The sequence below is a fragment of the Botryllus schlosseri genome, chromosome 10 (assembly GCF_051294905.1).
Source record: "Botryllus schlosseri isolate E-star chromosome 10, Bs_hap1, whole genome shotgun sequence".
In the NCBI taxonomy this organism is placed as follows: Eukaryota; Metazoa; Chordata; class Ascidiacea; order Stolidobranchia; family Styelidae; genus Botryllus; species Botryllus schlosseri.
This window is the reverse complement of record NC_137245.1, coordinates 27,250,286-27,266,921: the sequence shown is the minus strand read 5'-3', so window position 1 is coordinate 27,266,921 and position 16,636 is coordinate 27,250,286. Positions and strand designations below refer to the sequence as shown.

At 41.0% G+C, this 16,636-nt stretch overlaps 1 protein-coding gene across 1 annotated transcript; it reads left to right on the top strand.

Moving 5' to 3' along the window:
* Positions 1-3,492: 3,492 nt before the first annotated feature.
* On the top strand, positions 3,493-12,578 carry LOC145448506 (troponin T, fast skeletal muscle isoforms-like). The gene is made up of 8 exons (XM_080326900.1): positions 3,493-3,629; positions 4,507-4,590; positions 4,656-4,684; positions 7,477-7,732; positions 8,885-8,998; positions 9,642-9,748; positions 10,840-10,936; positions 12,222-12,578. Exons 1-8 carry the CDS (start codon positions 3,537-3,539, stop codon positions 12,336-12,338), a joined length of 897 nt encoding a protein of 298 aa, XP_080183026.1. The 5' UTR covers positions 3,493-3,536; the 3' UTR covers positions 12,339-12,578.
* The last annotated feature ends 4,058 nt before the right edge of the window (positions 12,579-16,636 follow it).

The window sequence follows — 16,636 nt, the reverse complement described above, 5'->3', positions numbered from 1 at the left end:
TAAAAGTCCTGTACGTTGCTACAAGTCTGTACGCGTTGCAAGCAGCTTGCCTTTATTACTCCTCAACACTATAGCACAGACTCCTGTAGTTAACGCAGATTGCTAACACACTAGTGCCCGCAGGGCTGTCGCGATAGGGAGCACTACCAAACTGTGATATGCACGCAAAACGATGTAAATCATTTACCCTAATTATAGAGGTCGTTACCGGTGTATAGAGTGAGCTAACTGCGACACTATACTAATTCCTCCGCGCGAGATGACGAGAAATGCAGCAACGTATAATCATTTATTGCCTCGTTACGCGCCTTGTTCATCGTTACGGTGAGACAAAATCTGAGCAAGTACGCGGTGCAAATTAATTACCAGGCATTTCCCTTTGTACGCACAACAGGTCTCTGTCCTATGCGGAATATTTGAACCGATTTTGAGTTATTTCTGTAGAATGTATTCGCTGCAATGACTGTACTGTGAAACCTGCACGTTTTGAATCTTGAAGATTCAATCAGCGTTATCTCCGGTGTCATCAACTTAATCCCCTTATCCCGCCCCACATTTTATTGTCGGTGTTACGCTGATTTAAATTACTATGTTTATCCCGACCGAGCACATCCAAATTTCGAAATAACATCTGTAATTGTTGAGCGCGGTATATGTAATTACACCAGTCGGCCTTACCCTGAGTTATACTGATCACACCCTGTCCTTACCTGTAGGCTTCATTATTATTATTTTCATATGGTGATGTCATGTGAAGTCATATTTGCTGGTACGATTGTTGATATACAATGTTCTTTCCAATTCTCTGCTAATTGCTGACGATTACCCCTGGCGAGTGTGACCGACAATATTCGGGTTCATTTCAATATGTTCATTGTTCAATAATATATTGAAGTTTTCTATCTCCAAGAAGATTTTATGATGGACAAATCAACAGCTATATATATATCTCACTATAATCATTATTATTTCCTGTTCTACAGACCTAATTAAGTCACGTTGATATTTCTATGACTCATCTTCCACACCGCAACGTTGAATCGATTTCAATCCATCTTGTGGTTTTCCTAACAACCCGCGAGCCGCCCGTCCTGAATAGTGGGAAACTAATAATGCTACCGAAACACACCTCTGGGCAATTTATGAAATGTTTCAATGTTGATTTTCCCGGCCGGTTTCAAGGAAAGCGGTGGAGCATAAACACGACACCGGCTCGACGCGTCAACTGCCGATAATAAAACCTTATGAGCCGCTCGCAATGCCCTGAACACTCTGCGATGAAAATTGTGTATCGCTATAAATAAAGTTTTTGCCACGCACAATTGATGATTAAGCTACCCATACGTTGCGTGGGGATCTGACTCCTTGATACAAATACCACGATGCAAAATATGCATGCATGGCCTTGACAAAACACAGTAGGCATCAGTAGCAGGGCTTTGGAGCCGGAGCCGGAGCCCGGAGCCGGAGCCCTGGAGTCGTGCATTTTCACCGGAGCTGGAGCCGGAGCCGGAGCCGGAGCCCGGAGCCGGAGCCCTGGAGCCGTGCATTTTCACCGGAGCTGGAGCCGGAGCCGGAGCCCGGAGCCGGAGCCCTGGAGCCGTGCATTTTCACCGGAGCTGGAGCCGGAGCCGGAGCTCTACATAAAATTCAGCCGGAGCCGGAGCCGGAGCCGGAGCTGGAGCCCGTTATTTGAGGAGTAGCTCCGGCTCCGACGTATTTCATAATATGCTATTATATATGCAACAACCACATCTTCTGATTTATCATAATTGAACAGCAGGCCTGAATTTTATTGCTGTGCACAGCAATGGCATAGAGTAAAGTGCGTTCTACTGCAACTATGATATTATCGACAAGTAACAAGTATTCATTAAGACGTCACAAGCCGGCACGGCGGCACCTATGTCTTCCTTGCTACATCGGATGTTACTGACGGCTGACAGACTCTGGTTAGATTACTATAGGTAACTAACGTATGGGTAGATTAGTAATCTATATAGACCAGGAATGGCCTACCTTTTCGGCTAAAGGAGCACATGCAATTGACGAAGGAGTGCGCTGTCCACTAGCCGCGCCAAGCGGGTAAAATTTTCAAAGTTTATAAATATACTATGTCAATAATATTATTACCTGAGTATATTGCTGGTCTACTGTATACCGCCCGCTAGGCTCAGTTTGCAAGGACACGACTATTCGGGGTCTGGCCACATCGATATCGAAGGTCTCCGATAATATGCGACATTCATTTTGTGTCTACATTTCACCGTCGACGATTATTATGTGAGCGCAAACGCGAAAAGACTTTCTCCCGTTTGCGAATACAGACTCAATCGGGTAAATTATGCTTTTTTTTCATTTTCAGTAGGGGGTAGGCTACCAAGCAAAAACTCGTGTGACAATTAAACACGCGAAGCGTGAAGAAAAATTTCACTACTATTTTAGTTTATTGTAATGTACGACGATTTACTAAAAATGTGACTGGACCCTGGATCTGCCTAAACGTCGGAACTGATATTTTAGTCATCAACATCCCAAGTGTCGCAACCAGACTTATAATTTTTGGTTGGCATTGCAAGTTCACAATCAATTCATTTTCGATAATATAATAGGAAATTACCTCGCGGGCCACGCAACACCCTCTCGCGGGCCACATTTGGCCCGCGGGTTGGCTAACCCTGATATAGACAGGCCCATTCGATAATTTCAGAGCCGGAGCCGGAGCTGGAGCCGGAGCAGTGGTAATAATGCGGCTCCGGAGCAGGAGCCGGAGCTAATGTATGAAAGAAGAAAGCTCCGGAGCCGGAGCTAGATCAGTTTACATTTACGGCTGCTCCAAAGCCCTGATCAGTAGAACAGTTAGACACCTAGAATATTTCCAAAATTTTCAAATTAGATTAGAATTAAAATTATAGCTACACAAGTTCTTTCCAAATGAGATTAGAATTAGAATGACCGAATTCTCAAAAACTTTTGAAATTGAATTAGATTTCAAGTTAGAAGGAAGTACAACGACAATCAAGTTCAGTTAATATCATATCAAAGATCGTTCTCATAAGTATAAGAATGGTAAATGCCGGTACAGCAAGCTTGACTCGTTTCGCACTATACAGTTATCCTGTAGTATTTTCAGGAAAACAAGAAAAATACTAGGCTACGTTAGAATGAAAATTGCGCATAGAAACATTTCACAAATTAGAGTAGAATTAGATCACCGCCATTTCGTCCTAACTATTTTAATTAGACAATTAAAATTATCTCATCCTTCTTCAAGTCTGGACATAGTAGACTATGAGTCTTATTTCATCTCTTGTAAAAAAAATTATGAAAATCTCAAGTGCTGTTGGATAGCCATCATCATGACCACTACGTCATATCATGTAAATACCTCTACCCAGATGGAACAGCGGCGAATATACAACACGTAGCTTTAGGTGCATGCGATACATGTCATCGATGTCGACGGTATATCCCCGCACCACGACATGCCGATCCCTTTGGGAAAATGAAGTCGGCAGCCGCTGGCAGCTGTCAATATGCGTCACATTCTAATCCAAATCGCCCGTCTAGCGAGGCGTCTTTCCCAGGCGATCGTGGAACAGGGAGATTCATTCGCAGCTCGTATAGTCGTGAGTTCTGAATTTACAGCATTCTTTTTGAGTCCATCTCAACCAAAATATAATTCTAGCTAGCTAATTAGACGGATTAGAACGAATAAAGCCTTCCTGAAGTGGGGTTCATGAATGTTTCTAATCTTCAATTTTTACTCGAATCTGATTTCTCGTTTTCCTGAAAATGCTACAGCAGAACTGTGGAGTGCGAAACGGGCCAAGTTTGCTGTACAGTAGGGTTGTTAAAAACTAACTTTTTTTACTTTCAACTCCATGAAATTGTTGAGCTGTCTACAAAAACGATGCAAAACAAATTTACCGCAATTCCAGGCCGTAGAAGCGGAGTTATTGCAGCTGAAAGCTTTGGATTTGCAAAAATAGCATAGACTGTGGAAAATCCCAGAATTATGAATGAAAAACTCAAATAACTGCGCTTCTTCTGGTTGGAATTGTGTCAAATTTGTTTTTTGTAGACGGGTAAACAATTTTATGGGGTTGACAGTAAAGTTTGATATTTTCATTTTTTATTTTTTATAAAAATTCAAAAATTTCAATTGACTCTGCGTCGGCGTATACTGGTTGGAATTGAGTCAAATTCGGTGAGCAGCGTTTTTTAGGCAACCTAACAATTCAAAAAAATGATTTTTGAACAACCCTACTGTACCGACACTCGCGATTCTCACGCTTATGGGAATGAATTGTGATTTTATATCAAATGACTTCCTTTTTATTATAATTCTTTCTAATCCGGAATTTATATCAATTTCCAAGTTTTTGAGAATTGTAATCCAATTTGGAATAATCTGTGTTGCTATAATTCTTATTCTAGTCTAACTTGGAAAGGCTGAAAGTTTTCTAGTAGTCACACTCTGATCTCGACATCTTACGTTGTCAGGATAAGTCGTCGGGAAAGATGTCGGACGCAGAAAACGAGGAATATGAACAGCAGGAGCAGGAAGAGCAGGAGGCTCCACAAGAGGTCGGTTCAGAAATGTATAATTTCGAAAAATGAAAGATTGACAAAATCATAATCTCTCTTTGCAGGTCGCACCAGAGGCTGTCGAGAAACCACGGTAAATATACTAGAAATTATAAGCGTATAAAGTTCGATAATGCAACTAGAATTGTCGGTATGGAGAAAGATACAGTAACAACAGCATAGGACTATATTACTTCAGCTAAACCAGGGGTCACCAGCACGCGGCCGGCGAGGTTATATTTAACGACCCGCGCTCTGATTTGAGATTTCGGAAGAACGATAATTAAAGCATTAGGAAATTCTGAAATTTATTTCAGTTTCAAAATATTATTGTTGTTGTTTCAAAATAAGCTATTCGCCTGTGCCCAACATCACCATTCCTCACGAGCTGAAACGGCTTCGACGCTGCCAACAGCATGCCATTGAATGAGAATCAGCCGATATGAATGGGCAAATTGCCTTGACGTTCCATGAACCGGACACTATCGAGACCAAGATGCGTAGAAAACGGCTTAGGGCTTTCCCACACGATCAAGCTTTAGGAGGAGACAGTCTTTCAGCTATATTAACGTGTCTCGCCTGCCCCGATAGTGATTCTTTAGTGCTTAATCGATGAAAAGCGTTGTCAGCTATCGTGAGCAACTCATAGTTTAAAATAAGATGAAAAAGATTATCATTAGGGTTGCATTCAAAACAAAAATCAAAACAAAACAAACACGTTTAAAACAAGGCCCATTTTCAAAACATGTTTTTTTTAAGTCATGACGTCACCAATATTCAATTGTGACGTCATAGTTGATTGACATTGACATTTGAAAATATACGGTAAAAACGGCTACTTTGACGAGATATATGTACTATTAATGGTGAACCGACTATTTTGCGCGTTCCAACCATCCCATATCGATATACGTCGGCTATATTGGGTGGGAATTGTCCATAGGCCCATACAACATGTTTTGTGGACAGTATTTACACAATTATGGCCTAATTTTACAACTCAAAAAAGCACCATTTTTTTCTTTAATGGCATTTATTTAAAACACTGTATAAAAATGATTTAAACAAAGTGTTTTAAAACACCGTTTGCTTTAAATGCAACCCTAACTATCATATTTCTTGTTGTATTTGTTCTACTTTTACTAAGTATTGCTTATTTTGTGGTAACTATGACAGTCGCCAACGTTCGGATGCACAGCGTTGTATTGGCGTAAAGTTTTAGAAACGTGGTCGCTAAACTGTGTGGTATTTTTGTCTCAATGTTGCATTCTTGCGGTCCGCGGCCTCTACGAAATTTGAAAAGTGGCCAGCGACCCGTTTTGAGTTGGCGATCCCTGAGCTAAACGGACCTAAATTGAAGGGGGCCGCTATCCTCATTGCAGTACCACCCTCTTTAAAATGAGTGGCGAGCGACTTAGTTGAGGTTTGAGAGCAATCGATATCATCTGTACATCAAACAATCAATCTATTCGGAACATATAAGGCTCCAGTGACATTTACTAATAACGAAGTGTAGGTGATCAATGGGCAACGTCTACGTTTTTCATTAGACTTAACGTTACAGGGAGTAAAATATAACACGCATACGTTTTGATGAAGAAATCAACAAGATCAAATCGGTTCCTAGTGACTTTGCCGACAAAATTAGTCTCCTCGTGTTATCATGACAGAGCGATTTCTAATTGTCTTTGATCACCATTGTGTCCAATTTTAGATAACTGACGTGCGGATAGATGCGGAACACATGACTGCCCGGTTTGGCAGTCAGACTGTCTAGCAATTTATGATTGTTTCGTACACCGATAGGCCTGACATATAAGGTAGTATTACAGCTTGCTACCCGATTGTATGATTTACGAAAAGTGGTCTTAAACGAAAGCCACCCGCTGGCTGCGCCAATGCTAGTAGTGATGACTTTCTATGTGCTAGTAATGGCTGCACAAAAATCATTCAACAGAACTAGGATTGCATTCAAAACAAACGATGTTTTAAAATACTTTGTTTAAAACATGTTTTAAACAGTGTTTTAAACAAATACCTTTTTGAAAAAAAATTGTGTTTTTTTAAACGTTGTCTAATTATGCCATAATTGTATACATACGTCCGAAAAACCATGTGGTATGAGCCTACAGACGATTTGCACCCAAAATAGTCGACGCATACGATGTGGGGTGGCTGTAACCCTCGAAATTGTCGTTGGTTAAACAGTTTTAGCACGTAAATATGGATCATTGGTACGGAATGGGTGTTCAGATGATGATGACCGCCGACTGTGAAAATGCTGCATAGCGAGTAGTCATGTAGTAACATGTAGTCCTGGCTAAAATTATTTTCGGTCTGTTTAGGACATGGTCGGAAGCCCTTTTCGTCGAAGGAGCCATATTTACCCTATATTTTCACTTGTCAATGCAAATCCATTGTGACGTCACAATTAAATATTCGTGACGTCATGGCTAAAAAAAAACAATAAAAAACATCTTTTAAACAAGGGCCTTGTTTTAAACATGTTTGTTTGAAATTGATTTTTGTTTTAAATGCAACCCTAAACAGATCACTGGTATCATGATTCACGCAAAACGAAGACACGTGTTCTTTTAGTTGTTCGGCAACTAATATTTTTCAAATATGTAACTAGAACTAGAGCTGGAAATACTGAATTTTCAAAATATGAAACTTAAACTAGAACTAGAACTACTCACTTTTTAATATCAGCAACTAGCACTAGAACTAGAACTGCTCAAGAAAACTTTAGTTGGTTGGCCGTCAACCAACTAAATGAGTAGTTTCTACGAGTCTGCGTGTTGCGCGTCTATCCGTAAGTTAGTAAGTAGGCTAATATCTACAGTCCAACAGAACAGCATTTTACGATTGATTCATAATTTTCAGCCATTCCATGGCTTCGATAACACCACTGAAGCTGCCGGAAGGTGAGAAAGTCGAGTTTGACGAGATTAGCCGTAAACGTCACCAGAAGGATCTAGAAGAATTGCAAGCCCTGATCGCGAAGCATTTCGACCAGAGGCGGGCCGAGGAAGAAGAGCTGGAAGTGTTGCGTCTGAAACTGGAGAAGCGAAAGGAGGAGAGGGCGGAGAGAAACCGCTTGCGACAACAAAAAGAAAAGGAGAGACTAGCGCGCGAGAGGGTAACATCCCTATTTGGACAATTATATCATTATAGATGTATAATTAGAGCGAAATACCAATAAACTAATTCTAACCTGATTTGTTAAATGTTTTTATGCACTCTTTTTAGTTCTAATCCAATTTCTTTTTCCTGAAAAGGCTACAGGAAAACTGAAGGCGTATAGTGCGAAACGAGCCAAGAGTGGTGTAGGCTACTATACATTCAGTGCTTCACATTGGTCACGATAGCCCCACGAATGATTCGAACACGAATAGAGCTTTGTTATAGTCGCCACCTCCCCAAATTTCGCGGTTAGAGAGTCCACGCAACCACACAAACAAATTCAGTGGTCCGCGCTAATAAAAAGGTTAAGATCTGCTGCGGTAGAGCAAGGCTCAGAATACGTTGTTTCTCTTGCTGTCATGGAATCGGAAAAAGTAATCAATCACTTCTACGAAGCAGTGTATTTCCAACCGTGTACCTCCCATGATATACGGGTGGGAATATACAGTTATACACACCCATGTCACACGAAATCAGAACCTACCTTAGACTTACACCAAGGTATAAATCGAGTACAACATTTTAATCCATATAATGCATGCAAATATAAACGTAGGGAGGTATGCACGCAGGCACGTAAGATTTATGGCTGCGATATAATGCTGACTTCTGAGTTAGGCTCTGTTTTAGTGAACCAGCATTTTCGGCCCCTTGGGGGTGAATACACAATCTTTTCGCTAAGAGAGTATTATTTCAATTCCAATTGGTAGACAATACTACAAGAACTACGCACTAGTCTAGTCACTAGTTGCTATCTCCTTAGTTTGGGTGAATGTAAATGACAGAAACGTAACTGTCTGTTCAGTCGCCCGTGGAAACGGCTGATGATCGAGAAGATTGTGTATCTACGAATAAGTATCATTGCGCGGCCACGGTTCTTTCGTTCGAAACCACAATAGAAAAGGAAAACCTTGTTAAGCCAAGATCAGAGACTTGGCAACTGATTTGATGCAGCCGTTAGGTGTGTACATGTAATCTGTGGTCATCTGACATTGCTCCAAAATCTTGTTCGGTAGTGGTAACTTGTTTCGGTAGGAGTGTCACGCCATGCGATTGAGTAGAAGAGCAACATTTCATATCTGACCGCATTCACGAAATATATTCACAGGAAGAGAGGAAACTAAAGGAACAAGAAGAAGAGAGGAAAAGACAAGAGGAAGAAGAGAAAAAGAGAAAGGCAATCGCAAACATGTCTCTCCACTACGGAGGTTACCTTGCTCGGGTAAGGTGCACTGCACATGACGATATCTGATATTAATCGACAGGAATCATTTATAATCTCGATAAGATGCATCCACGCGTTTTTTCCCGAACTCGGTATAAGCTTTTCCGATTTCTTAACCGGACAGAGAGAGAGCCTTACATTCACAACAGGGGCTACATATGGTCAGTAATCGAGGCTGCGTAGCGCAGTAAATATTGGGTGTATTCTTTGACTTCTTGGTCATAGTCAATGATTAGTAATACTGGGAGGTGTATGTCTGACTAACCCGTCTGATATGTTGTAGACGACGTGTGTGTTATTGTCATTGGTACCAAATTCATTGTACAATGTACATGTAGAGATGTAGTATTTTTGAGACATTAACCATGACACGAGGTGCCAATCATTCCGGCAGGTATCTGTTACGTAACACGGCCTTCTGACTAAGTGTATCGCCTTCTTGGTATGGTACACAGAAATCATATAATTTGCTCATATACACCGATTGAAACCATTCCTAATGCAATATTTTCTACCGGCAAGTACTGATGACTTTATTTGCACACTACGGTGGGGTGGAACTGGGTAGATTATGCACGATTGACGTTTAAGTTTAACGTGTACTGTATACATTGACTGCATACGTATACTTCCGGCACAGGCGGAAAAGAACAAACCGAACAAAAGGCAAACCGAGAGAGAGAAGAAGAAGAAGATCTTGGCGGACAGAAAGAAGCCCCTCAACGTTGATCACATGAATATTAATCAGTGAGCAAAGTTTTGTATTGGAATATTCACCACAAGGTGGCGATATGACCAAAATCATTTGTCAAGTCGACGTGGCCGCTTCGTCTCAAACATGAATTGGTCCCTTAATAGAAACACTTGGTATTGCGACAAGGCAACCAATATGCATCTATTATTACTGAGCGCGAATTGAAAGCTGAACCAACTGTACAGCGGGCAGGAAAATTGTGAATTAAGTTGGTCTGACTGGATCGCGATCTTATATATCGACGTCGTCTTCAGTCACATGCCTCTTCATTTTGTCGCTTGTCCTTTCATGTTACCGTATACTGCTTTTCATGCAGTGTACTGTACACTAGGGCTCTTCAAAAATGACTTTTTTCCTCAAATCGCATTGGCTACTTGATAAAATTGTTAGGTTACTTAATTTAAGCCTACACACAAAATTTGGTTCAGTTCCAGCCAGTAACCGCTTTGCTACAGGAGAAGAAAGTTTCTATTTATTATATAAAAATAAATAATAAAAAATTTGAAAATTTTCTGTTCACCCCATGAAAGTGTTAAAATAGTATTTACGGTGACCGATTCTTTGTTTATTTATTATAGTTGTGCTCACCGTAAATACTATTTTCTTCAAATCAAAATTTTTCGACGGCAATAACTCCGCTTCCACTGGTTGGAATTGAACCAAATTTGGTAAGCATCGTTTCTATAGACAGCCTAACACTTTCATAGGGTGAACAGAAAATTTTCAAATTTTTTATTATCTATTTTTACATAATAAATAGAAACTTTCTTCTCCTGTAGCAAAGCGGTTACTGGCTGGAATTGAACCAAATTTTGTGTGTAGGCTTAAAAATCAGGTAACCTAACAATTTTATCAAGTAGCCAGTACGATTTGAGAAAAAAAGTCATTTTTGAAGAGCCCTACTGTACACGCCCCCTCTTCACATCGCCTAGGCCCAAGTGGGAGTCTGATTTCAATGACTACTCTAAGTCGTTTCGACACTTTTCTATCTTTTCATTGTGTCGCAGTCTCGTGGTGTGTTTGAATGATGAAATTATTAATAAACTGATACTGATTATTATGAAACGTACAATGTACATTTTAGACTCCGCGAAAAAGCCAAGGAACTTTGGGATTACCTGTACACCCTGGAAGAGGAGAAAATCGACGCTGAAACTAGAATAGATCGGCAGAAATACGACGTACGTTCGCCTAACTTAACAACCGTTCCACTTCGGAGTATTTGTCTTATTTTCGAACACATTTCATGAGTTGAATTGAATTTTGTTGTGTTACTAAATATATGCTGATACAGCAATCTGAAGCCAGCCAGAGCAGCTCCTATTCGTAGCAACTGTCACTGCCGAACGTCTAATACAGTGTTTCGTAACCTTTTCTAAGTCATGACCCCGGGGACTGTGGCTCTAAAAGACCATGGCGCCCTTGCGTGAAATAAAAATGTATTGTTTAAAATAACAAGGAACGGAAAGAAATCAATGAAAACACTTAAAGAGTAATTTAATGATTTAAACCTCACTGCGAAACTTGCACCTGATTTTGTTTTAACAAGCCCTTTATATTCGGCTCAGTCTATGGTATACGATATCATACGATGTAAATGCATGCTTTGAGCTAGTTTCCCCGATGCTAACATCTACAATTCCACACAAATTTGACTCAATTCCAACTAGTAGAAGCGGAGTTACTTGGGTTTTTCGTTGATAATTCTCGGATTATCCCCCAATCAAGGAAAAACACAAATAAGTCTACTTCTACTAGTTGGAGTTGAGTCAAATTTGTTTTGCATCGTTTTTGAAGACAACCCAACAATTTCATAGGGTTGACGGAATTGATAATTTGAATAATTTTAATTTGAAAATTTTAATTGGATCTGCGGAAGCTTGTACTCGTTGGAATTGAACCAAATTTGGTATGCAGCGTTTTTCAGGGTAACCTGACAATTTAATCAGTGAATGGCTGCAATCTGAAAAAAAAAGTTATTTTTGAACAGCCCTACTGCACACCAACTTTAGCTAATAGAGTAAAATTGAAAAAGAACTTCCATTTTTTTACAACCTCGTGAAATTGTCAAGTTGTCTAAAAACGATGCATAGCGAATTTGGCTCAACCCCAACCGGTAGAAGCGAAATTATTGACGTTCAAAATTTTGGATTTGAAATAATAGTATTTCAGGTGGCTAGTTCTATAAATATGAATTTCACTCCGTAAATACTATATTTTACAAATCCAAAATTCTATACTCCAATAACTTCGCTTCTACCGATTGGAATTGAACCAAATCTGCCGTGCAGCGTGTTTTTTAGACAACCTAACAATTTTATCGAGTAGCCAGTAAGATTCGAAGAACAAAGTTATTTTTGAACTACCCAAGTGTACAGATGCTATGCTTCATGTTGGCTGGCAGTGCCTCTGAGGCAACGTCCGTTTATTTACTATGCGATGTTACCTATTATGCCCTATTCACAGCTAAACCAACTCCGGCAAAGAGTGAATGAATACATGGGAAAGTACTCCAAGAATAAGGCCAAAGTCAAGGTTGCCGGCCACGGCGGCGTCGCAAAGACGGCCAGCGCCTTCAAGTGAAGAGGAATTAAAAAGTCACTCGGCACTTTTATCCTTGTCAAATTGTACTGAATTTTATATATAGTTCAAAACGATTCATATTGTTGATATAGAATATATAATGTAATTTGGTGATACGACTGTTGAGTGTTGATACACGAAGTTCCTTTGAAATCACTAGGAGTTGCTGACGATTTACGCTCGGTCGAAAATATTCGGGTGTTATTTCACTATGAATATATTATTCAATAGTACATTAAAGTTGTGTACTTCCAAGGGTAGAGTATTGAGCAAGCTATTGCTAGAAACGAGTGTGGCGAAGCCTTGATGGCAAAAATTACTTGTAGGTCGCAGCAGCACCGTAACTGCCGCACCCCAAACCCCCCAATTGGGGGGGGGCCGAGCTCGAAGGGGGCCCAAAATTATTTCGTGAATTAGCATAAATCATAGAGTATTTTTTGAACATTTATGCAAATTTTTCAATTTTTTTTCGCGCTGCGCGCGGATTCCAGTAGTCATTTGTCTTTATTATTGGGTATTGGGCCATTACCGCGCCACGACCCACCAAGACATACAATCAAGTTTTGGGCCATATAACATGCGACTCCAAGAAGTGTGCCAGAGCGATCGGCAGCGAGAAAACCTTGGTCGAAAAGGTCTATGCCCTTATGCTGATCGAAGACTTCGTTATATAGCCTATACAAAATACATATAGGTTTAATTGTCCATAGGCGCCTAAATGACTGGCGCCGAATGTTGCTGTCTTTGCAATCTGAACCTCACAAGACAAATATCATCCTGCTGGGAAAAATTTTATGCCAGTGAAGAATACCAATTTGAAATCGTGTGCGTCTCTTAGTTTAGAAGCTCACGTTTGGGCGATTCTATATTTTTTGTTATAGCAGACTGGAAGTCACGAAATAACATCATGTAACGAAGTCATATCAACGGGTCCGCCCGCCAAAGATGTTTAATTATTATTTACGGGCCCTCCCGTTTTCAATACACTTCACTCGGCTCTACCGGTGAATCTAATTACGTGAGTAGAGAGGACAATAAATTGATAGCATAATATATATGCAATCGCCGATCTGATTGGCCGATTTTATCATAAATTATCGAAAATTTTCGCGCTTCGCGCTGCCTCACACTGCAGTACGGATGATTTCGTGACAAACGCGAACAACGTGATGGGGGGTCGATTTAAAGTTTAAACCCTATGAGAGCCCAAGACACACGTTTTTGGGGGCCTGACGAGGTAATGTTTCGTTCCTGCCAATGGGTATACGCCCGAAGATGTTTAATTATTATTGAGTCGTCCTACCTTTTGTAACACACCTCACTCAGCTCTACCGGCAAATCTGATTACGTGAGCAGAGAGAAGATAAAAATAGATAACAATATATATGCAATTTCCGATCTTACTGACCGATTATATCATGAATTCTAGAAATTCCCCGCGCGTCGCGCGCTTAGGCGACAAAAGCTGATTCACTAAACAAACTCCCAACAATATGATAAATAGCATTAAACAGGGTATCGCCGGAGGGGGGTCTGGGGGGCGAAGCCCCCCAGAAGTTCGGCCTATAACCCTATGGGGGGCCCAAGACCAAAGTTTGGGGGGGGGCTGACGAAGTGCTGTTACGGCCCTGGGTCGCAGCGCACTATTGAACTAGTGAACTTAAACTATAGTCGTAATTTCATGAAAAAATTGGCATGATTATATATTGTGGGTAATTTCCGTAACCTGAGGTTACGTTTTGCCTCGCCCACGGTGGATAGGAGGAACTCAAACATCAAAATGACTCAAACATTTATCAAGATAAGTTAAAAACTCCACGATCCCGATTGTTTCAGTTTTTAAATCGTTGGTCGTTAAACTTTTCACATTTGAATACAAATTAAAATTTACCGTGGTCGTAGTAACTAGATTTAGGGCGGGATAATAAAGTTAACTGATCCGGGAGAATGCTAATCATGTGATTAAAAACTGCTAATCGGGACGCATTTTAGGCGGAGATAAGAAAGTTACCTGATCCAGAGGAATGCCAAGCGTGTGATTAAATACCGTTAATGGCGACGCGTTAAAGTTTGAAAAGGTTACGTACGATGGCTAGTCGAGGTGTCCCGAGTTTTCAATCAAGTGGCGTTGTCTGTTACATCATAATGCGAAAACGCGCTATATAGGCTGCTAGTTGTCAATTTGTTGAATGAAACAGCAGCCTGCTGATAATGATACTGCCACTGTAATATCTAGAATTATCATCATCGCGAAATGAAAATCGTGTCCAATTGGTACGGTACAGCTAAGAAACGGATTATAGAATATTGATATCGCTCTGCAATGGAGGGTACATAATTCGTATATTGTTTCGTGAAGCCATTACCTGGGAGACAGACAATCGACACGGTCGTTATCGGAAATATTTGCGCGAAGGAATGATACGCAGTGTATGCAGTTTTTATAGATAACTAGTTATAGTTTTTGCCAGTTTGTTAACTCGTCAGATTAACACCAACTTTATGCGCCGCGATCAACCGGTTTCTTTAAGCCTGGGTTGATAAATCCGGACGAACGCGATAATCGACTTCATTGCTAATCCAACTTTATTGTCTCCACCCTCAAGGAAATGCGGAGTGATATTATAGCGATATCTATTGTAAGTATTATGATTTTGATTATAGCTGCTGTGTCCTTTGCAGACGTGGACGAGTAGATAATTCTAGCTGTCCAATTATTAGACAAATGACAGCGCAGTGCCGGTAATCTAATCCTTATGTAATTTGTGAAATGTTTCTATTCTATGCTCCTATTTGAATTCTGTTTTTGCTGAAAATGCTTCAGGAGAACCGTATCGTGCGAGCGGAGACATTTGCCATTCTCATGCGTATATGAGAATCAACTCTGGTTTGATATGAACGGAACGTTGATTCAATTGCCTAGGATTGATAGAATTGCCTCTAATCCTAATCTAATTTTACAAAGCTGGAAGTATTCTAGTTGTCCAACTTCGGTTCATAGCTTTATAGCGTTGTTGGGATTTTATGGACACTTCGACGTGACTCCTGATGGTTAACTAGTGCGTTTATATGAGTGCTAAAATGCAACATGTAGCCTACACTGTGCATTGTACAGTGTACATCTACAAAACACTGGTCGTCGGCTTAAACCAGTGGTTCTTAACCTTGCCCCCAGCGCCCCCCAGGGGGCGCTGGCGATTTTGAAAGGGGGCGGAAACGCTCAGGGGGCGATATGGGGGGCGCTGGGCTCAGGGGGGCGGTATGGGGGGCGCTGGAAAAAAATGGCTTCGCAGTAGATGATGTGGTGCTAGGACATATCCTTAATGAGTATTCAGAGCAAATTAACACCGAAAACTTCGTTACATATAGCCTTCAAAATACATATAGGTTTAATTGTCCATGGGCGCCTAAATGACTGACACCGAATGTTCCTGTCTTGGCAATCTGAACCCCAGAAGACGTATGTCAGTGAAGAAATACCAATCTGAAATCGTGTGCGTCTTTTAGTTTAGTACGATTGGGCGACAGGGATATTCCTGTTGGGCGATATCCCCGTTGAGCGATTCTATATTTTTTGATATTGCAGACGGTCACGCAATAACATCATGCAACGAAGTCATACCAATGGGTTCGCCCACCCGAATATGTTTAATTATTAGTAACGGGCCCTACAGTTTCCAAGAAACCTCACAATGTTCGCTTTAAGTTTTGATGAGTCTGCGCACACTCAACAACTCACTGCGCTGACCCCTGGACAACAGTGCGTATCGACTAAAAAAGGTAATAACTTCGGATTTGTCGTGCGCAACGTAGATTTTCTGTGCGCAGAGACCGTGTCAGCACTGCGCACGTGCGCAGCTTAGAGGGAACATTGCACCTCACTCAGCTCTACCGGTAAATGTGTTTACGTGAGCAGAGCGAGGATAAAAATTAATCTCAATTTACATGCAATTCCCGGTGATATTGACCAATTCAATCATTAATCAGTGAAATTTTTCGCGCTTCGCGCGACTAGGCGAGAATGGCTGCCTCAGTAAATGGACACCCAATGTAGATACCTAATAGGCTTTCAGCAAATAGAGGACAGCCTAATGGGGGTCTGGGAGTGAAGTCTCCCGGAAGCTTGGTTTATCGCCCGATGGGGGCCCAGGACCAACGTTTTTTTTTGGGGGGGGGGGGGGCTGACGAAGTGCTGTTACGGCCCTGGTAACGAATAATTGTACCTGCGGCACGCCCGAATATGTTTAATTATTAATTACGTGCCCTTTATCTTCCTATACAACAGCTCACTCAGTTTA

Coding starts and splice junctions, on each gene's coding strand:
- LOC145448506 (XM_080326900.1), top strand. CDS start 3,537: ATGCGTCACATTCTAATCCAAATCGCCCGTCTAGCGAGGCGTCTTTCC. Junction 3,630..4,506: donor CATTCGCAGCTCGTATAGTC/GTGAGTTCTGAA, acceptor TTACGTTGTCAG/GATAAGTCGTCGGGAAAGAT. Junction 7,733..8,884: donor AGAGACTAGCGCGCGAGAGG/GTAACATCCCTA, acceptor ATATATTCACAG/GAAGAGAGGAAACTAAAGGA.